General features: G+C 56.2%; 1 protein-coding gene across 4 annotated transcripts in view; it reads left to right on the top strand.

Moving 5' to 3' along the window:
• TBC1D22A (TBC1 domain family member 22A) overlaps positions 1 to 21,239 on the top strand; it is a 333,653-nt gene that overhangs the window by 22,402 nt on the left and 290,012 nt on the right. For all 4 annotated transcript variants that reach the window (XR_011997920.1, XR_011997919.1, XM_072741980.1 and 1 more), the window contains exons 2-4: positions 1,650 to 1,706; positions 2,737 to 3,077; positions 7,742 to 7,918. Coding sequence is in view for 2 of the 4 variants with exons in the window: in XM_072741980.1 (XP_072598081.1) it covers positions 1,650 to 1,706; positions 2,737 to 3,077; positions 7,742 to 7,918 (575 nt within the window). In the remaining 2 variants the exon portion in view is untranslated. The remainder of the gene's footprint in view (positions 1 to 1,649; positions 1,707 to 2,736; positions 3,078 to 7,741; positions 7,919 to 21,239) is intronic.

Raw genomic sequence — 21,239 nt, 5'->3', positions numbered from 1 at the left:
TTTATGATAGTCATACAGAGAGAGAGAGAGAAAGAGAGAGGGGCAGAGACACAGGCAGAGGGAGGAGCAGGCTCCATGCACCGGGAGCCTGACGTGGGATTCGATCCCCATTGTTGTTTTTAAATTTAATATGTAGCATACTTTTTTTTGTACTTGCCAATACATGTAAATAAATGCATTTAAATAAGTTGGATGGTAACAGTATAGGGTAACCATCATGATGTGTTACTTAGTGAAAAGTAGGATTTCATTCTATTTTTTTTTTTTTTTCATTCTATTTTTAAAAATTAAAACGGGATCTCTGGGTGGCGCAGCGGTTTGGCGCCTTCCTTTGGCCCAGGGTGCGATCCTGGAGACCCGGGATCGAATCCCACATCGGGCTCCGGGTGCATGGAGCCTGCTTCTCCCTCGCCTATGTCTCTGCCTCTCTCTTTCTCTCTCTGTGACTATCATAAATAAAAAAAAAAAAATTAAACAAAAATTAAAACATTTCTGGGTGCACGAAAGGCCTCTGTGTCTGCATTAGCGTTAGCCTGCACATCCCCGTCACGAGGTCCGCCAAGCTTTGCACGGGGACCATAACGGGCCGTGTCACCGCTAGTGGCTGAGCCGAACCGAACACTGCTAGAGGCCTGCTTATCCCGTGTCCTGGGGAGGGGGTGGCTGCAGTGGGCACCCTGCAAGGCCATCTGAGAGCCGAGCTCTTGCTCATCTTCCCGCTGTGCCTGCGTCCTCGGGTGGTTTTATAACCTCCTGCTCGTTGCTCCCCGGGGTGTGAAGGCTGGGGAGACCTGGGCCTCACATCCGTCCGTGTTCCCGGCAGGAAGAACGGGGGAGCCAGGGGAGCCAGGGCCCGAGGGTGTGCCTGCTCGGCTTGGCTCCTCCAGGCAGACAAGGAAGGGTCTGTACTACTTGTGACTGACCTGAACCCTGGGTCACGATCCCCCCTTGCCCCGGGTGGACGTCCCCCGTGGAGGAAAGGGTGTGGCTGGGGTCACTCAGCTGACCACCCCGGCTTTCTGCTGTGGGCGTTATTTTGTTTCCATCTGTTTTCCAAGTTTACTCTGATGGCAGAAGACTTTATTTTTAATTTTATTTTTTAGAAAATACTTAGAGAAAGCAAGTGCCGTAGTGGCGGGGGAGCGGCAGCAGAGGGAGAAGCGGGGAGCCCGTTGCAGGACTCGATCCCATGACCCCGGGATCACGCCCTGAGCTGAAGGCAGACACTCAACCACTGAGCCCCCCAGGGGCCCCCAGAAGACTTTTATAATAAAACCATTGTGTCTTTAAAAAAATACATTTAACTTCTTTTTGCGATTCTGCATTTTGTGTTTGGACACAATGGCCCCAGAGGAGAACTCCCAGGCGAACATGTCAGCATTCATTCTGGGTGCTGCCGGTGGCACTCGGTCCGGGGTGGGCGCCCGAGGCCCTGGTGATGTGGTCTGAGGCCCATTGGCAGGGCGTGCTGAATGCCCCGTTGTGTGTGTGGTGAGGGCTTGTATGGCGCCATTCATCCCTCCCAGACGGGCCCTCGGGACCCGAGGCTGCTGAGGGAGGGTTGCTGGGACCTGGTCCTTCCCTGGGCCGGGGGTGGGCTTGTGGGGAGGCCGAAGAGGCTAATCCGTTTTCCCTGTCTTTTTAAACAGCATCCAGCACGTGTATGGCGCCCAGCACCCCCCTTTCGACCCACTGCTACATGGCACGTAAGTGGGGCCTACGCTCGGGGTGCATCACATGTGCTCTTGGGAGCCCCTGGTCTCCCGCCTGCTCCCCGGGAGTCCCGAGGGGAGAAAGGCAGTCTTCCCTCCAGCAGATGTGTTGAGACCCGGCGTGGCTTGTCCTCTGGAGGAGGGCAGATGGGGAAGCCCAGCCCGAAGTGGAGGGGCCTGTGCAGGAGAGCACGTAGCTGGCACCCCCTTAGCAGGAGGGGGGCCTGGCTCCTGTTCACCGTGGTTAACTCGCCCCTTGCCCTCCACTGCCCTCTCTGCCCAGCGGCCTGGGGCTTGCCCTGCCCCTGGCTGCGCTCCTCCACCCAAGGCACATGGGGTGGTGTGGCCCCGCAGGAGCACACCGGCAGATGTTACAGGACACACCACGGGGCTCTTGCTTGAGCTGTGCTGTGTCCAAGTCCATACACCTGAGGCCTGGGTTGTGGGAACGGCCACTCCTGTGGCCTCCACCTGCCTTAGCAGGTTTGCGGGCACCTGCTGATGTGAGGTCTTGGGATTTGGTCTGAAGGCCATGACTGCTGTCCTGGGCTTCCTCCTAAATGGCTTTTGTCACTGAGCAGAGACTGCTCAGCGGGACTCCCTCTTGAGAGCCTCTCCCTCTTGCCACTGAATCCTAGGAGTCCTCCTTGGTGGTTCTTCTTGTTGTTTTTAAAAGATTATTTATATACCTATGAGAGAGAGAGAACACGAGCACAAGCACAAGCACGAGTGGGGAGGTGGGGTGGAGGGAGAGGGAGAAGCAGGCTCCTGGCTTAATAAGGAACCCGATACAGGACTCGATCCCAGTACCCTGAGATCATGACCTAGGCCGAAGGCAGATGCTCAACCACTGAGCCCCCCCAGGTGCCTGAGGAGTCCTCTTTAGGATGCCTCTTTGTGTTGCTCAGTTGAAGCTGAAAATTTGAATGTACACTTTTCATCTGGAGGCTTCTTTCTGCCTGGTTTTAGGGTGAGTTCTCTCTAGCCTCCGGGAGGACAAGTCAAGTCTGCCTTTCCTTTGCAGCTTGCTCAAGGCCACGCCCAAGGCACCCAGCACCCCCGTGAAGGCCAAGAGAATCAGCACTTTCCAGGAGTTTGAGAGCAACACCAGCGATGCCTGGGATGCCGGTGAGGACGAGGATGGGCTCCTGGCCATGGCGGCGGAGAGCCTGAGCAGCGACGTGGTCATGGAGACGGCCAACCGTGTCCTGCGCAACCACAGCCAGTGGCAGGAGCGCCACAAGCTGCAGGAGGCTCCGGGCCCTGAGCAGAAGCCAAAGCCTGTGGCCGAGCCCCCTTTGGTCCCAAGCGGTGACATCCGGCTGGTGAAGTCCATCAGCGAGAGCCACACATCCTGTCCTGCAGGTGGGCCGGGGGCACGAGGACACGCAGTGTGAGAGGGAAAGAGGCTCGAGTCCTTTCTCTGCGGGACATTACAGGGGTTCTGTTCTACATGTGGCGGGAGCTGATGCCCTTGAAAGACCTTGAGGTTGTTAACCCGCGTGCCTGCAGGTCTTCCTGAAGCTGTGGACTTTATTTTGTGTTCCCAGCAGAGGGCGTGGTGTGTGGCTTTCATGGGCAGGGTGTGAGGGGCCCACAGTGGGCACGAGGCCCCGGGGGACCCTGACTCCCTTGGCCGTGTGCCATGGTTGTTCCAGGGGTGACATTTCCAGCTGTGGGGCCAGGCCAGCTGCACATTCAGAGGCTGTACGTCCTTTGGCCACTTCCCAGGATCCCCCCAGGGACACGACACGTGGGCTCAGGGTCTGTAGGGGAGGGTCTGAGGTTCGGAATTGCCCCATTTGGGTTATAAACTTATATCCCTGTGCCTGGTGCTCAGTGGCCTTCCTGGAGCTCATTACTTTTGCTCTTTTGGTTTTGGAGGGCCTGTGATGTTAAACAACATAGTTCTGTGAAGAGCCTCTGTGACGGGTCAGGCCCTGCTCTCAGGGCTTGGGACACCCCAAGGAAGTACCTGCCCTGGAGCACACATTCTGGCAAGGGAGACAGACGCTGACCTATGCGTGATCAGTAAGAAGGCCTGGAGTGTGCAGGGAGGTGACACGTGCCATGGGTCGCAACAGAGGTGGGACGTGGTCACAGAGCAGGCCGGACCTGGGGTGTAACCTTAAATCAGACTGCCAGGTCGCCCTTCTGAGAACGTGACACATGAGCATCAGTGAGGTGAAGGGGTGAGGCGTGGGGCTGGTGGCAGAGGGGCCAGCCCTTGCAGCCAGAGGCTCACCGACTCCCTCCCCCAGGGTCTCCGAGGGTCAGGGGGCTTGCCCCTTGTTTACAAAGGACAGAAGAGGGAGTCGTGCAGCCTCAGCTTGTCCTCCTGGGACACACGGAGCTGGCGTTTATCCCTCGTTTAGCTTTCAGAAACACTTCCCGGGAGCTGACTAACATTTAGAGCATCACACGTCTCTGTAGGCGAGAACGCTGTGAATTAGCTCCTTCGACCAGTTTTCATATTGGGATCTAAACTATTTTTCTCTAAAATAGGCCCAACTTCAAAGTATTTGAGCTTAAAAATGAAAATCCCGTTAGGGCTCCTGGGAGAGCTTAGGGATCCCTGGGACTGACGCAGTGCTCGCCGAGCGCCCCGGCCCAGCAGTGCCGTCAACCTGTGTGCCTCTTCAGGCCAGCAGGTGCCCCGAGTTCCTCTGCCCTTTGCTGTGCCCCCACCTCCGGGGCCTGGGTGGAGCCTCTGTCACTCCTGCCATCGGAGCAGTTGCTGGGAGGGCCTCAGCTCCCCTGGAGGTGGGGGCCCGTCCCTGCTGAGTGGGCTGGGTGTCCACTTGGGCCGCAGGGCTGCCCTGGCAAGAGTACCACAGGCCCATGGTGTAGGCTCAGCAGAAGGCTCTGTCTCAGTCCTGGAGGCTGTAGCCGCCCCTGACAACGAACAGACCCCTCAGCTTCGCAGCCACTTTAGTAGGAGAAAGCTTATGGGGGAGGCATGGGGGCCATGCTGACGGTGGGGCAGGGTTTCAAGTCCAGGGCCCCTGACTCCAGGGCCTGCTGCTAGCCGCTGGCCTCGCTGCAGAGAACAGGGCTTTTCTCCAGTGATTCGACCCCCGGGGCACACGAGGTCATGTTTTAGGACCTTTTCGGTGGTTACATCTGGGGTGGGGAGTGTGCTCGTCGCGTGAAGTGGGCGGGGACCACGGGTGCCTGGCTCCCAGGAACTCTCTGGCCCGACTGCACAGTGCCGAGGGGGAGAAGGCTGCTCTCGAGCCTGAGGTGGCCTCTCAAGGAGCTGGTGCCAAAGGAGGCTGGCAGTGGTGGGCAGGACTCATGAGCCTGTGTTCAGTCCCCTTGGTGGCCTGTTAGTCCTGGGGATGGCTTACTCGGTGTCACAGCTAAGACGACCGTGTCAGTTCTTGTTCTTGCTGGGCTGGGCCCGGTGCGGACGTGTTGGCTGGCAGTCGAGTGGGGAGACCCGGGGATGAGTCTTTCATCTCTGTGAGCAGGTGGGAGCCTTGGAGCGGTGGATAGGACCCAGAAGCACCCGGGGTAGAAGGCCCAGTTTTGTTGAGGAGGGCCAGGGGCATGTCAGGGAGGCTTCAGAGAGGAGGTGAAGTCTGTAGGGTTGCCAGGAGGGTGAGGTTCCAGGCTCAGGAGGTGAGGGCATCCTGGCCGAGGGGAGGTGCCGGTGGGCTGGGCTGGCTGACTGTATGCTTCATCTGCACGGTTTGCACCTTCTCCGAAGGTGGGGACCGTGTCCCATTTTTTTTGTTTCTCTTTGGTTTCCTTTGTCATTACATAAATGTCAATGAGGAAAAGCGAGCTGTCTTCAGGGCCTGGTGACCGTGGGCTCCCCCCTCCTCCACGCCCTGTCCCACCCTCGTCCCTGCATGGGCCACATGGCCGTGGGCCAGGCCAGGCCTCCATTCAGGTGAGGGACCTGTGGGTTCCATTTCCCGTGATTGCTCGAAGGAGCAGCGTTGTGTCATTTGGAAAATCCTGGACACTATGTTTTACGGTCTGGTTGGCATGCTGCTTGCCCTTGCCACTGCTAGCGTTTATGTCGGATGCCTGTCCTTTTACAGTGCAGCTCTGTGGGGAGCCCACGTCACCCCACGCAGAGTCCACAGGGCCTGTCGGCTGCCCTCAGCTGTGGCCTTCAGTGCTGGATTGATGGCGGTTGAAAGTTCAGGGACGGCGTAGCAGGGGGGCCCAGGCTGGCCTTCCCCATGCTGCTTCTTTACTTTTGATCGTCTGATTTTCTTCATCAAGTCTGAGAAGCCTGTGCCTTTGTACCTTAAGTCAGATGTCCTTTGCTCGACTCAGGGTGCCCCTGGCCAAAGGGTGAAGCCCGCCTTCGGCCGTGGAGGGCTCAGTGGGCATGGCCGGGGGAGGACCGTCTCCTTGGCTGACTGTGACCGAGCTGGACACTGACGGTGCATGTGAGACCCACTCCAGGGGCCCCGGAGGGGTCGCTGGCTGTCGATCTTCCTGCTTCCTCGGGGGGCAGGTGGGGGCATCACTGTGCTCTGCCCAGGAGGAAGTGGTCCTTATGTGTCTGCATAAATGACACCGGTCTCTCTAAGATGGTAGATGAGTAAACCCAGCACGTTTAGTCCTGCGGGAGAACGTGGAACTGTCCCTCCGGCCGATCGTCTTTCCTAGAGAATCACGACTCTCGGTGGAGTAGGAGATCCCGAGGGCGGGGAGGAGGGTCTGAGCACCGCCACCCTGGGCTCCCCAAGGCAGGCACATGGGGAGGTCTGCAGGGAGGGGTCAGCCCTGAGGAAGGCTTGCAGGAGCTCTCTCCTCCATGCCCACTTCTGCAGGCGTTTCTGGAAGCTTAACTGGGCCAGACTCTGCCTGGAGGCCGTGGGCCGTCTTGCTTCTCTGTGGCCCAAGGGTTTCTGCATGAAGCCTTTCCCCTCTGTTTTCAGGCTCAGGAGTCTGCTCTGCCAGCAGGAGGGAGCTGGTGGGAGTCGAGGTGGTGGCCAGGAGCCCACATGTTTGCTTCACACTGTTTGTTTCTTGTCCCCTTTCCTGGAATTTATTTTCTCCACTGTTTCTTTTTAAATTATTTTAATTATTTTTATTTTTAAAGATTTTATGTATTCATAGAGACACACACACACACACACACACACACAGAGGCAGAGACACAGGCAGAGGGACAAGCAGGCTCCATGCAGAGAGCCCAACCTGGGACTCGATCCAGGGTCTCCAGGATCACGCCCTGGGCTGCAGGCGGCGCCAAACCGCTGCGCCACCGGGGCTGCCCCTCTCCACTGGTTTAAATTCCAGTTTTGGAAGATGTGGTTGGTCCTGGCAGCTCCTTCTGAGTGACCTGTTGGGCCTCAGGCTCTCTCCTGTGGCTCTTCCCTGTCTCGGGTTGCTGGATTTAGTGCACTGTGTCCCCTCGGCACTGTGTTTCCCTGTCGCAGGGTCGGTGGGCCGTCAGGCGTGGTGGTGGGTGGCACCCTGGGTTGGGGGTAGATGGGCCTGCAGCCTCCTGCCTCCCCCTCCCCCCCCAAGCTTGCAGTGGGCTCTAGCTTCCTGTGCTTTGTCTTGGTGATGGCCCCTGCCCTGCCTCCTTTCTGGGGCCTGGGGAGATCTGCGGGCTGCAAAGAGTCCTCAGTGCCGCTACGTGTGCCTCGGTGGCTTCCTTCTATGCTCAGGCCCAGGTGATGCCTGCGGGCACGCTCATCCCAGCTCTACATCAACAGACCCTGGGATCGTGTCACCTGGGTCTGCTTTGGGGGCACCCTGACTCTTGGTGCACCCCGAGATGGTCTTGGGTTTTCTCTGTGTCATCCTGCTTCTGCGTGGGACCCTACCTACTTTCCTTGGGTATAATTCTGTACCGGGAAGCCAGTGGCTTCATGAGCGCTCACTGATCTCACTCCATGCTGAGTAGTCCGGGTCTGCACTGCCCAGTGGTGGAGGAAGGGACAACTGTGACACGGTGGCATTCACAGAGGGCAGGTGGGAGCCTTCCAACTGGGAACATTGTTGGGGGGGGGGTCCAGGAAGCCATCCTCACCACGTGCTCTCTCTCTCCGCAGAAAGCGCCAGCGATACTGTCCCCCTGCAGCGGTCCCAGTCTCTCCCACACTCGGTGACTGTCGCACTGGGTGGGACGTCTGACCCCAGTGCCCTCAGCAGCTCAGCGTTAAGTGAAAGAGAGGCCTCTCGGCTCGACAAGTTCAAGCAGCTTCTTGCCGGCCCCCACACAGACCTCGGTGAGTCCCCCAGCGGGCACGTGTGCCTTGTCCTCTTGGTGCTTCGTGCCCAGGCTCCCATGTGTGGTTTACTTTGTTGGAGGGTGGTCTGTGTTGTGCCAGGAAGTCACGAAGACAGGAGTTGTTTGTCCTCGAAGGTTACTCTAGAGTGTTTTGGTAATGGGCTTCCAAAGCAGTTGATCTGGCATTTTTCTGTTCTTTTTTTCTTAACGCCCCCATTGAACTCCTTTGGCTTCTCGGAGCTGCAGGGCCAGCCAGGCTGCCATGCCTGCTCTTCAGAGTGTTCCGGGGGGACAGAGCTGGTGACTGGTGTCCTGATCACTGCTGACTTCACCTTCCTTTGGGGGCTTAGTGTCGGTGTAGCACGTGACAGGCCATGAGCATCCCGGGGAGCCAGGGCGGGGCTTGGGTGGGCAGGCCAGCAGGAGACATCCAGGCACCATTCTGCTTCTTGGGGGTCACGATAGCCATGCGGCCGCGCTGCAACCAGGCTCTGAGGCGTGTGCCTGCTTTCAGGTCCACCTGCTGGAGTTCCGCTCGCTTCGTCGTTCTTGCCTCTACACGTCTCCTCTCTGTGGAGTGCCGCTCTGCCTCGGGCACCTTGCTGGATGCGGGAGCTCTCCTGAATGTGGGATGTGGCGTGGTCCTGAGCTCAATCCTCGAGGAGTGATGTGGCGTGGTCCTGAGCTCACTCCTCGGGCTGGTGTGCCCGGTGGGCAGTGCCCCACTCGGCCAGCAGGTGGCGCATGAGGCCCACAGATGGGGCGCCCAGCCGCCGGGGAGGCGGAGCCTGCAGAAGCTGAGGGGCGGGCCTGGCGCCTGGGTGCTGCTCCCTCTGCTGCGAAGAGGTCCTTCCCCCAGGTTTCTTCCTTTATGTTTCCCTATTGTTGTGCTCGTGCTGTGTAACACAGTCACTGGGCACTGGAGGATGTGCCGTAAAGATGTGGCACTCCTTCCCCCAACCCTGCTTGCCCTCTTTTCGTGGTTCTGGGCATCTTATTCCACAGACAGTTGATGCACAAGACGTTTTAAACTTTCTATTTTGATGTAATTTCAAGTTTACAAAAAAGCTGCAAGAACAGAAGTGACTCCTCTATTCACCATTTGTTTGCACTTTGCCCCATTTTCATTGTGCTTGAGTGTGTGCATGTATCCCTGAACCGTGTGATTCTGTGGAGAGAGTGTGTCCCCGGGCTCCTGAGAGTGAGACGCTTGGTCCGCGTGGTCCCAGGATTGTCATCGGTCAGGACATTTCACAGTGATGCGGTGCTCCTCGCTCCTCCTCCTTGCGAGGTCGTCCACACTCACGCTGTGCCAGTCGTCCCAGGAATGTCCGCTGGGTGCTTTTCCCGGTGGGTCCTCCCGGTCAGCCTGGAGTGAGTCCCGGCGTGCACGGTGTCTCCGGGCAGGCCAGCTCTTCTGCGACGCCCCTTGCCCCTCCGCGCGGGTTGTCTCGTGTTCCTCCTGATGAGATTCGGGCCCGTCGTCATGGCAGGGACGTCCCTGTGGCAGGAGCCCACAGGGCTGGTTCGTCTTACTGTTGAAGAGTCCACTCCAATGACTGGTGAACACGATGCCCGTCAGTTCCTGCCCTGGGAGGGGCCTTTCTTCCTGTGGCAATTCAGAAGTCGCTTGGGGAGAGACGCTTTGGAGTCTGCACGTTTATATACTTGCTTTCTTTCTCCACACATGGTAATGCTGCTCTGCCCCCCTCTTTATTTTACTTATTTATTTTTAAAGATTTTACTTATTTGAGAGAGAGCGAGAGAAAGACAGACAGAGAGAGAGAGAGAGCATGAGTGCACAAGCAGGGGGAGAGGCAGGCAGAGGAAGAAGCAGCCTCCCCGCTGAGCAGGGAGCCCCACGTGGGGCTCCATCCCAGGACCCTGAGACCATGACCTGAGTCAAAGGCAGACTTAACCCTCTGAGCCACCCAGGCGCCCTATGCCCCCCACTTTAAGCTTCACAGCGTATTTCCCGGGATAGCGCTAGGGAACCATCTGGCTTGTACGTACGTGCCATGTAGCGTGCTGCTCTGTGGTGCCCAGGACTCATTTACTGCCCCTCCTGATGGGCACTTAGCTTATTCCCAGCTTCCTGTCATTACAACAGGCTTGGAAACTGTCTTTCAGACCAGTGATCCCCACCCTGTGTTGGTGACTAGTGGTGGTCATCGAGCATCCTGAAATGTGCGTCGGGGAGAGGAGGAGCTTGCGAACTTGGTGGGTGGAAGTCTCACCTATGAGACTGGGAAGTCGGGTGGGTCGGGCATGGAATCGTGGAATCTAGTTGGGGGTTTGAGCACGTTCCTTGGCCACTTGCCTTTTCGGCTGACCAAAACACCTGTACCCCTGAGGCAGGTCCCAGGGTGCACGGAGGGTGGAGGTTCTGAGGACGATTGCTGGCTGGGAGTGTGGGTTCAGTGCTCTCAGCCCCGAGACGGAAGCGAGCCTGGTAGTGCTCCTGGGGCCCTCATTTGCCCACCCAGCGGTGCTAGCTGCACGCAGTGTGCAGACCCAGGGAGGGGTGCGTGTAGATTGCTTAGGACCATGCCCAGCACACGGTAAACACTCAGCAGTGCTGGTTGTCTACCTTCTTCACCTGTGTTGGGCTCCTTACCCTTTACCTGGATTTTCAGAGCCCTGCTGCACGTGGTCACCATGTGGTCACCATGTGGTCACCGCCAGTCAGGGCGGTTTGCACAGATCCTCTTGGCTGAGTTAAGTGGTTTCTGACGGTAGGGGGCAGGGAGGTACTTGACGAAGACAGGATACACTGATAGGAATTGCAGTTCCGGGTCGGGAGCTGAGCCCCCATTGGTCTCTTCGTGGGCTTCGTCAGGGGGATAACTTGTGGCAATTCCAGTCCTTTGCACAACAGAGCTTTCAGGACTCGTGGGAAAGAGGCTGTGTGCCGGCAGGAGGGAAGGTTAATACGTAAAAATAAGATTCTTTTGTTGAGTTGGTGGCATTATGAGTGTTTTCTGTCTTCAGCATTCTGTTTAAGTATCAAATCTCACACCAAAAAGCTTTCAAAGTTAAACAATTACTGGATTTGTATTTAGTGGCAGGAGAAAACACAGCCAGTAAATTGCCTGTTTTTATAAGGCATTTAAGATAGCCTTGGAAGACAGTGGAATATATTATCTTCCACATTACATAAAAGACATAAGTGGCAAATATTTGCCAATGTTGGAGAAGCAAATCACTGATGTGAGAAGTGCCCACAGAAATGATTGTACCTGCTGAATGTCATCTCGTCGGCGGAGAGCTGTGTTTCTTTGTTTAGCTTGTGCTCTGTTATGAGCCTGGGGATGAAAGTAGCAAATAGAACTTAACAGCTCATTCTGCTCTTAGCATTGACTCAATATTTACTCGTGCAAAAGGCTGCTGCTTTGAAGCCCAAGAAAATGACACTTGGAGGCATTCATTTTTACCGCGTGTGTCTGTGCGTGGGAGCAGGATGGGGCCGAGGGCAGAATGTGCCGTCCAGAGGCCCCTTGGAGCCGCCGTGTCTCAGTGTTGGGGCCTCCAGGTCACGGGGGCTCCGGGCCTTCCTCTGCAACCACAGAGGGAGAGAGGCTGGGTGCACGGCCTCCTGCCAGCTCCCCCTCCCGAGCACGCAGTCTGGCTGGAGGGCGGAGGGTGTCCCTGTACGTGGAGGTGGGGAGGAGACATGTTTTCTAGGGGGAAGGGCTCAGTGGAGCTGAGTTAGCTGTTCCCTCAGGGGCCGTGGCTGGGGGATGGCCCTGTGGGGCCCAGGTGACAGGAGGAGGCAGTCTGGCCTTGGTGCCAGGTCTGGCTCTGCGCCATCCACTCTCAGCAGGTGACTGGGGAAGTTGGGCCCACCCTGCAGGGTCCTGTGACCGGAAGGTCATCTACGGAAAGCACCCACATGGTCCACTCATTCAGCCAGGCTTCGCCGAGCACTTGCTGTCGGTATAGGCCCTGGAGAGAAACGGAACCAGAGCCCCCGGGCCGTGCTCTCCGGGAGCTGACATTCTGGTTGAGACAGGCACGCACACGTACACAGTACTGCATAAACGTCAGAAACTGCAGGAAGGTGCTACATGCACGTGGAGAACAAAACCGCCAAGGTAAAGCCTGGGTGCTGCTGTAGAGGAGCCGTCGGCCAAGACCCTTGGGAATAGGCCCCTGGGATGGAGTTGGAGGTGGGGAGGAGCCTCCCGGGGTGGCCGGTGCTGTGGCAGGCTCCCAGGCTTGGGGACTGGAAGCAGCTGCTGAGCCCCCGGCCTGGTGGGGGAGGGTGGGGAGGGGCAGAGGCCAGCAAGCAGGGAGGGGCAGGTCCTGAGCGCTCCAAGGGCCAGAAGGAGCTTGGCATGACGGCATGATGGCATGACGCCTCTGGAAGGTGCTGGGGAAGCGAAGCTTGGCACAGGACACCCGAAAGTGGTTGCTCCTCTGTGGAAGGAAGAGCCATGGAAGACTTCTGGGCAGGGCGCCTCCAGCGGCCTTGGGCAGCCACTCAGGAGTGCGTAGGCGGAGAGATGGAGGGACAGGGAAGAAATTAGGCTGGTAGCCTGGGGAAGGGGCCCAGGGTGTGGGCTGGGGCTGGGTGACCGTCACTTTCTTGGGTGCTGCAGGGCAGGCTGGGGGGACCTGGCACCTGGTTGGATGTGGAGCTGGGTAGACTGGGGAGCACAGTGGGAGCCTTGGGGCTGTAAGGAGGGGGCCTCTGGTGCACACAGAGGTGTGTCGTTTCACTGGGGACACAGAATCCAGTGCTTAGGACACAGAGCTGGGGAATCCACAAGGTCCAAGTAATTGCACACTTGCTGCCATCTTGGGCCTTCACTCCATGCTGGCTGTGGTGCTTTGTGTGTGTGTGTGTGTGTGTGTGTGTGTGTGTATTTTTTTTTAAAGATTTTCTTTATTTATTCATGAGAGACAGAGGAAGGCAGAGACACAGGCAGGGGGAGAAGTGGGCTCCACGCAGGGAGCCCGACGTGGGACTCCAGGATCACGTCCTGGGTCAAAGGTGGTGCTAAACCGCTGAGCCACCCAGGGATCCCCAACTTTATGTATATATTTGTATACGCAGATGGTTCCCAACTTAGGAGGGTCCAACTTCCTGGTTTTCGGCTTTATGACCATATGAAAGTCATACACATTTGCTAGAGATTGTGCTTGTTATCTTGAGTGTAGATCTTTTCCTGGGCGGGTGATCCGTGGCCCGCTCCTCTCCTGTGATGCGGGCCTCTGGCCACAGCTTCGGGTCGGCATCGAGATCACAAGGGTCAACAGCCGTGCACTGGCACCTGTGCTTTTCTCACTTTCTGTACAATGTTCAGTAGATTCCACGAGATACTCAGCCCTTTACTGCAGACCAGACTTTGTGTTAGCTGATGCGCGGGCACGTTTAAGGTCGGCTGGGCTAAGCCGTGATGCTTGGTAGGTGAGAGCTTTAAACGCCTAAGGCGCGTCCGATTGTGTGCACTGTGTCCCCGAGCCCCACAGCCGGCCCTCTGCTGCTGGAGGGAGTCTGGGCCTGGTTTGCAGCTGAGGAGGTGGAGTGTTAGGTGCAGCAGGCCGGCCCTGTGGCCCCACAGTGAAGGCCACGCCGGAGGGGAGCTGGCCCGGATGCAGGAACACCTGCAGCCCTTTCTGGTTAGTGTGGCTGTGGCCTGCTCCCTGCTCTTTGGGCGCCTAAGGGACGAGGGGCCCTTTTTGTTCCCAAGGACCTTGTCGGAGTGCCTGGAGCAGAGGCCTTGTCTTGGGCATCGTGGCAGCCTCTGAAGGTGGCATCTGAAGGCTCCGTGACCTGAGGGCACCCCCTCCCTGGGGTCCTGGAGGTGGGCCGGCTGCGCCCAGCGTCGCCCTCTAGTGTCCAGGTGCAAGCTCTGCCGCCCCAGCTGCATGGTGACCTCCAGGCCCTGGTGGTGTGCACCTGCTCTTGTTGGGGGAGGGCGGGGGCTGGAGCGTGGGAGCTCCAGCTAACACCTCTGTCCCTGGAGTCTCCCTGGGGGGCACTCCGAGGGTAATCCCGGGAGCCACTTGGAACTACCGGAGAGCAGAGACCCTGGGGAGAGGAACCCAAGAACCACCTAGCCTTTGTGCTGCATATGCAGCTCCTGGAGCCACCGCTGTGCTCTCTGCGTGCTCAGTGCTCTGGCCATGCCAGCCACTTGCTGGTCTCCTCTCCCCTCCACTCCCCTCTTCTTCCCTCCTGCTCTCCCTCTGTCCCCCCCAGCCCCTCCCCTCCTCCTGTTCCTACCACCCCCACCCCCACCTTGGCCTCTGCTCCTGTCTCCTCCTCCCCAGCCCTGCTCCTCTATCCCACTCTCCCTCCTCTCCCTCCACTTGCTTCCTCCGCCTCCTCCCACTCCTCTCCCCTACTGCCCTCTTCCCTCTCTCCTCCTCTGTCTTCTTCCTGTTCTCTCCATCTGCTCAGGTCCCACCCTGTCTCCTGGGCTGGATGCATTTTGACTCCCTGGCTCAGTTGGCCTGTTGCGTCCCCTCTGCATCAGAGGCGTGGACAGTGTGGTTCTTCATCCTGTGGCTCCAGTGGGGCTTTTGGGAAGGAACTAGGAGCATAGAGAGGGGGACATCATGATTGTCCCACTCAGACTGTCGGGGAGCCTGGGCAGGTGTCTTTGGAAGGCTCGGTTTTACCTCATCTCGGGTTTGAGGAAGAGGTACTGTCAGTGAAACAAGGTTTGCAGAGAGAGCTGCTGAAGGTCTGAGACTGCCCGAGTTGTGAGGCCTGCCTGTGGCTCAGGAGTGGGGACAGACCCAGGCGACCACAGAGGGCTCTGCTGCTGGTCTTGTGGCTCCTGCCTCTCGAGGTCCCAGATGGCCACATGCTAGACTGCACCTTGCACGAGAAGCCCCCGTATTGCCACTTATGACCCTGTGAACGTGGGGTCCCTGTCCTTCTCCATGACACGGGGCATGGCTGGCTGGCCAGGGCCCGCGAGTCTGGGCTCCTTCCTCGGTGTTCTCCAGGTCTGTCCCTATGCGTACCTTTCACCTGGCCCTCCTGCAGCGCCTCCGTGTTTGATTCTCCCTGTAGCATCTCTCTGTAGTCTGCAGGGACACGGGCAAGGACCTTTGTTCAGGAACATTCCTGAGGGGAGCTTGTTCTTAAGCAGGTCATCTATTTTTACAGGTGGTTTCTGGGTTAAAGGTGTCACCTGAGTTGAATTTCCAAGGCCTCAGTTTCGCCCCCTGACTCTGCATCCTGCTGCGCACTCCCTCGTCTCTGCACACAGTGGCTCCCCCTTCCCATCGCTCTCTCCTGTCTCCGCACGCCCCCCCCCCCCCCCCCCCCAGCGGTCAGTGCATCTCCTTGGTGTTGTGTGCACAGCCCCTCTGCCCCACGCCCTGCTCCAAGCCACCACCTCCTGCTGGTGACTGTGGCCTCCTCAAGGGGCCCCCTGCAAACCACAGTGCCCAGGGCTGTGCTGCACATGGTGTCCGTGATCCTCTGAAAATAAGATCCAGAGCAGCTACTTTGCAGAGCCATCCGGGGCTCCCACTGCCCTCAGAGGGACGGCCCTCGGCTGCTGGCAACCTCTGTGCCCAGCAGGACCTGTCCTGTCCCTCTCTGGCCTTCTGTCCCTGCTCCTCCCTTGCCGTGTTGAGTCATTTCCGGAGCACAGCAGCATGGCCATACCCAGGGCCTCTGCACCGCCGTCCCTCTGCCCTGGATTTCTGTGTGACTTACTCCCTCTAGGTCTCTGCACGCATGTCTCCTCACCGTGTGGCTCTCCTGACTGAGCCGCGGGCAGCCGTGCCCACCCCGGAATGCCACACCTTCTTCATTCCCTCCTCCGCCAGCTTTGTCTTTCTGCAGAGCACCCTTCACCCTCTGCCCACTTGTCCCTTTGCTTGTTCTTGTGGCCCTGTCCCTCTAGGGAGCAGGGCACCGCTGGCTTCTCAGTGCCCGGCACAGGGAGTGTCCCGTAGGAGACACTTGTCCTTGGTGTTGCCGAGCAACTGTCAGACGCTGCTCCCCTTCCTCTGGGCACAGAGTCCTCTGTCTCTGCCTTTGTTTCTTTAAAAGCAGTTACGCAGTGAGTGTTCCGCATGTCCAGACGATGGCTCAGCGGCAGTGCTGTGCTTCCTTCCATGGCGGGCAGTGTTCACGCTCTGTGCCATCTCTGCTCCGTGCCTGGCCACCTCCTGCCGGCCCCCCGGCCACCTCCTGCCACCCGCCCCCCACTGCCCCCGGCCACCTCCTGCCACCCCCCCCTGCCCCCGGCCACCTCCTGCCACCTGCCTCCCCGGCCACCTCCAGAACCTTTGGCCAGTGTGGGCCCCGCTCTCACCCCTCTGCTGTGCACACTGCTTCCTCCACCTCGTTTTCCCACTTTGGTGCTTCTGTGAGTGTTGAGTGTTGTTAATACCATGATGTTGGAACTCTGAGAAATGGGAAAGAGGATAAAAACCAACAAACCAAAATTGCCACCGTGTGCACGTGCTGATGTGCCACGATCTGTGTCCTGCCAGCCCTTGGAGCTCTGACGGGAGGTGCTTTCCGTGTCACGTCACCCGGCCTGTGGCGGCCTCCTGGGCTCGGGACAGGAGCAGGAGGGCCCTGGGGCCACGCCGCCCCAGCGCCAGGGTGCCACCAGAACTAGTCCTTTCTGCACGGGTTCACCACTGGCTGCAGTGTTGGAGCGGCTGGTGGGAGCACTCAGCTTGCAGCACACCAAATTGAGTGTGATTCAGTGAAAGGGAGTATTTCCTTGGGTATCTGGAACAGAGTAAACCCTCAGTTTGATAGGAGACCTTTCAGGGCTCGTCAGGGAACTCTATTGAGTGATGGTTTTCTGCGCGTAATCTTAAAAGCAAATGTTAAAAAAATGTTTGTGAGTCTCCTTTACAGTTTTAAAGTAGCAGTCTTAAAAATCAATCTTTGACGTGTTTGTCTTTTCTCTCCCATACTTTCTTTGGTAGATTGGATGCTGGGTGAGACTGCGGAGCCTCTTTCCTGTGCGAGGGGGAGAGGAGGGTAGGGGGGAGTGTGGGGGTGAACTGCTCTTTGCTCTCTGCAGGGCTCTGGGTACTTTCTGCCTCTCACAGGGGGCTAGTTCCGCCCGTCATCCCGCTGGACGGTGAGGCACCTGCCCTTGTCTCCCAGGGTCTCGGGAAGCAGGGCTGGAGGGCGTCCCCGGGGGGTGATCCGCATCTCTGGTTCACTGGCTGGCATGGCAGCCTTGTGTTAAGGGGGATCGGGGAGCATTTGTGTTGGCTGCAGGTAACAGAGAATCAGACTCCGGGACTTTGAAAAGAAATAGGGGTTTATTTTTCTCTGCAAGATGCTGGGGGTAGGTAGCTGTTGGCATTGGCTCGCTGCCACGTCATCAAGGATCTAAGCTCGTGGCCACGAGATGGTGGTCATCGTCTTGTGTGAGGTGAAGGGCAGTCACCACAGCATCTGTGTTCTTATCAGCAGAGAGCTTGGCCAGCCTGAGCTGCGGGGATCCCAACCAGTAAGTATCTCAGGTGGGCTCAGCCATCGGCACTTGGTAATTGGGCTTCTGATAGCAGGGAAGGGGGCGGGGTGGATCTTGGGTAAATAGCCACCGTGTTTGCCCCTGAGATTTGGGGGTATGTGTCACCTCAGTGGATTTCCAGTCCCTTGAGGTCAGGGACTGTCCCTCCTATGCCATTTACTGTGTGCTGGGGTCTAACCCTGGGTCTGATGCAGAGTAAAGGCCTGGAAAATGTTGGAATTCCTTGCACCATGTGCAGGATCTGGGTGGGGAGGGAGTGGAAGGGCATACTCTGAAGCTCACAGGCAGATACCGCATTTAGAATGAGCTCTCCTCGGCGTCCGGTCTGTTCCCAGGAATGGAGCTGAGCCTCCAAGGTGCCACAGACAATTGCATGCCAAGGGTCTAGCTCTGGGAACTGCAAAGAAAATGATATTTTTGTTTTTAGATGGTTTATGTTTCTTGGAATCTAACATGAAAGTAAAGGATGACCCCCGATGCTAAGAACTGCTACGTGGAGCCGAGCAGAAAGGCAGGCTCAGGGTGGCTGGAAACACGTTAACTTAGGAAAATGTGATGATGCGCTTTGAGTGTAATGGTGAGCTGCTCCCCTGAGCCCCAGAACAGAGAGGGCACGGAGCCCCGATGGGGGGAGGCGGTGTCTGTGCCAGGTGGGTCCCCCCGGAGTGTGGGGTGCGTTGGGGATCGTGGACCTGTGAGCCTTTGCCGAGGGCACGTGTTGTGGACATGTGTCGCACACAGCTCTGGGCTGCAGGTGCTGCTTGGCTCTGAGCAGTTTCCGAGGTGTGGTGGCTTTCTGGGTTTTGGAAGGAAGAGGTACCGCTCTCACGTGGGTGTGATGATGCTGTTACCTGATTCCGTTCTGGCTGCTGTAACAGAAGGCCACAGACTGGGGGTTTCTAGTAACAGGCACCAATTTCTCCTAGTTCTGGAGTCTGAAGTCCAGGTGCTGGCGGATTCTGTGTCTGCAGACCCGCCTCCTGGTTCACCAATGGCGCCTTCTCGCTGTGTCCTCACGTGGCAGGAGGGCGACAGAGCTCCTCGGGGTCTCTTTTATGGGGGCACTGATCCCATTCATGGGGCTCCACCCTCAGGACCTGCTCACCTCCTAAAGGCTCCTCCCAGACACCATCCCACTGGGAGTCAGCGTTTAACACATGAATTTTGGGGGCCACAGGCTTGGTCTGAGGCAGCCGTTTGCTTGACAAGACATGGCACTCCTTGGGCACTGCAGGATGATGGCCTGTTTGTAAAGCTCCTTGCCTCGAAAATACCTCACTGGTTTGGTGTTGACCCTAAGTGACAGATGGAGCCAGTGGCCTCCCCATTATCCTGGTTTTGCAGATGAGGACACAGATGCAGTGAAGGAGAAGGAGGTGCCCGAGGTCAGAGCCAGCAGCACCCACAGTCCTTGGACTGCTCACCCGGCGTCCTTTGTCCTGCACACTGTGTAGCTCCCCACGCGCACCAGGACCCCAGAACTCCCTGTGAGAGATTTGATACAGGATTAAATCATCTGTGGCTGAAGGAAGAAAAGAGGAAGAAGTATCTAATGAGTAGAAATGTAAGGCTTGGGAGATGAAAAATAATCCGGTTTGGCATTACAGCTGGATTTAACACAGGGAGGAAGTGAAACTTTAAGTCAGTTAGCAAGAATAAAGAACATGCTGGGCTTTGTGGAGGGAGGGGAGGGAAATCATCTTTATCCTGAATTTATTGTGAAGAGTGACACGTTTTTAGGTAACGCTTAGGTTTGGTCTTTAGCCAGCTCTTGAGATTAATAAAATGGGAAGCTTTCTGGTAAAATCTGAGACTATGTTCAAATTGGTCCTAAAGGGAAAAAGTTCAACTTTTCTTAAAATGCTTAAAAAAAAAACCCTATGTCATTTTCTTGGGATAAGTTATTCTAAGAAAATTAGATAAGAATATCTTTTTAAACCCACTTTTAAACCCATGATGTAACCTGTGTATCTATCTGGGGTTCTGGAAGGAAGAGTCCACACGTTACAGAAGGTGAAGAGCCACACGGGCAGCCCGCTGGCCGCCTCTGACCCTCAGCGCCCCAGGGACCTTGAGCGAGGGAAATGGGAGCACCCCGCCCCCACGTGGTCCTGGTTGCACTTTGCTATTTATTAGTAGAGTGGCTGCAGTAGGTTTTTAAAAATTATTTTATTTTATTTTATTTTTAAGATTTTATTTATCCATTCATAGAGAGACAGAGAGAGAGGCAGAGACCCAGGCAGAGGGATAAGCAGGCTCCACACAGGGAGCCCAGTGTGGGACTCGATCCTGGGACTCCAGGATCACACCCCAGGCTGCAGGTGGCGCTGAACCGCTGTGCCACCAGAGCTGCCCTTTTTTGTTTGTTTGTTTTTTAAAAGCTTCTTTAAGCTTTACCCTCTTTTTCTTTCTTAAATATTTTATTTATTTACTTGAGAGAGAGCGAGAGAGAGGGAAAGGGAAAGGTGGGGGGAGGGAGGCAGGCAGACTCCCCACTGAGCAGGGATCCTGACACCGGGCTTGATCCTAGGACCCTGAGATCATGACCTGAGCCGAAGGCAGACACTTAACCCACTGAGCCACACAGGTACACCGCCCCCCCCTTTTTTGAACTTTACTCTCTTCATTTTTAAAATGGGTATAATGAGGGACACCTGGGTGGCTCAGCGGTTGGGCGTCTGGGTGGCCCAGGGCGTGATTCTGGAGTCCTGAGATCAAGTCCCACGTCGGGCTCCCTGCATGGAGCCTGCTTCTCCCTCTGCCTGTGTCTCTGCCTCTCTCTCTCTCTCTCATGAATAAATAAATAAAATAAAAAAAAATGGGTATAATGATGCGTCCACATGGCCTTGGAGGCTTGATGAGCTAATCACAAGAAGCGGTTAGTGTAGCACCTGGCCCGCGGTGGGCCTGCCCTCCTGACTTGTGTCATCTTTTCTCTCTCCCTCCTTCCCCCACCTTTTTCTTTCCCACAGAGGCAGTGAGAATAGGGATAGATGCGTTATCCTTTTTTTCCTCCAGTAATATTATGCTGTAAGCCTCTGCTGTGTTGCTACAATCTTCATAACCATCATTTTTAATGGCTGTATAATGTTTTGAAGATGATCTTTACTTAAAATTTTTATTAAAATTGCATATCTGTCTAAATCATTTAATTTGTGCATCTGATCAAAATCTAGACATTTGATATAAGTATCCAAAATACATAATAAATTTATGCTAACAGAAACATTCCTTGATGTTCTAGAGGAGGAGAGGGGTAAGAATACACAAAGGTTTGTCGCTTAAAGTTTGGGAACTGGTAATATTTATTTTTATTTCTTGTTTACTAGTTTTTTTTTTTTTTTTGTTTGTTTTGTTTTAATTGATAAAGCTACATTATGCATTGTTGAAATGGTCAGTGGTCCCTCAGGGCTTATGTGATGACAGCTCAATCTCCTTTCCTCGCAGGCCTGCAGCCCCCTCCTCCTCCTCTGCTCTCAGAAGTGTTCCGTGCGTTCAGGTAGCCGCGCCAGGGTGTGTGTAGACAGGTTCCTCCCCCAGTTCTTTTTTAAAATACAAACAGAAGCATACTCACTCATCTCCTGTGCTTTTGTTCTCACTTTGGGTGTATCAGGGCTCCTGAGAGCAGATGGTGTTTAGTATATACGCACAGCCATCTTTTTATTCACAAATGTCAGATGGCATAAAGATCATTCCATTTGCAAGGAAAATAGTCTTTTTTTTTTTTAAGATTTTATTTATTTGTGAGACACACACACACACACACACAGAGAGAGAGAGAGAGAGAGAGAGAGAGAGGCAGAGTCACAGGCAGAGGGAGAAGCAGGCTCCATGCAGGGA

This window comes from Vulpes vulpes, chromosome 16, assembly GCF_048418805.1.
Source record: "Vulpes vulpes isolate BD-2025 chromosome 16, VulVul3, whole genome shotgun sequence".
NCBI lineage: Eukaryota > Metazoa > Chordata > Mammalia > Carnivora > Canidae > Vulpes > Vulpes vulpes.
Note: the sequence above shows the minus strand (reverse complement) of the source record. Positions and strands in the feature narration are given on the sequence as shown.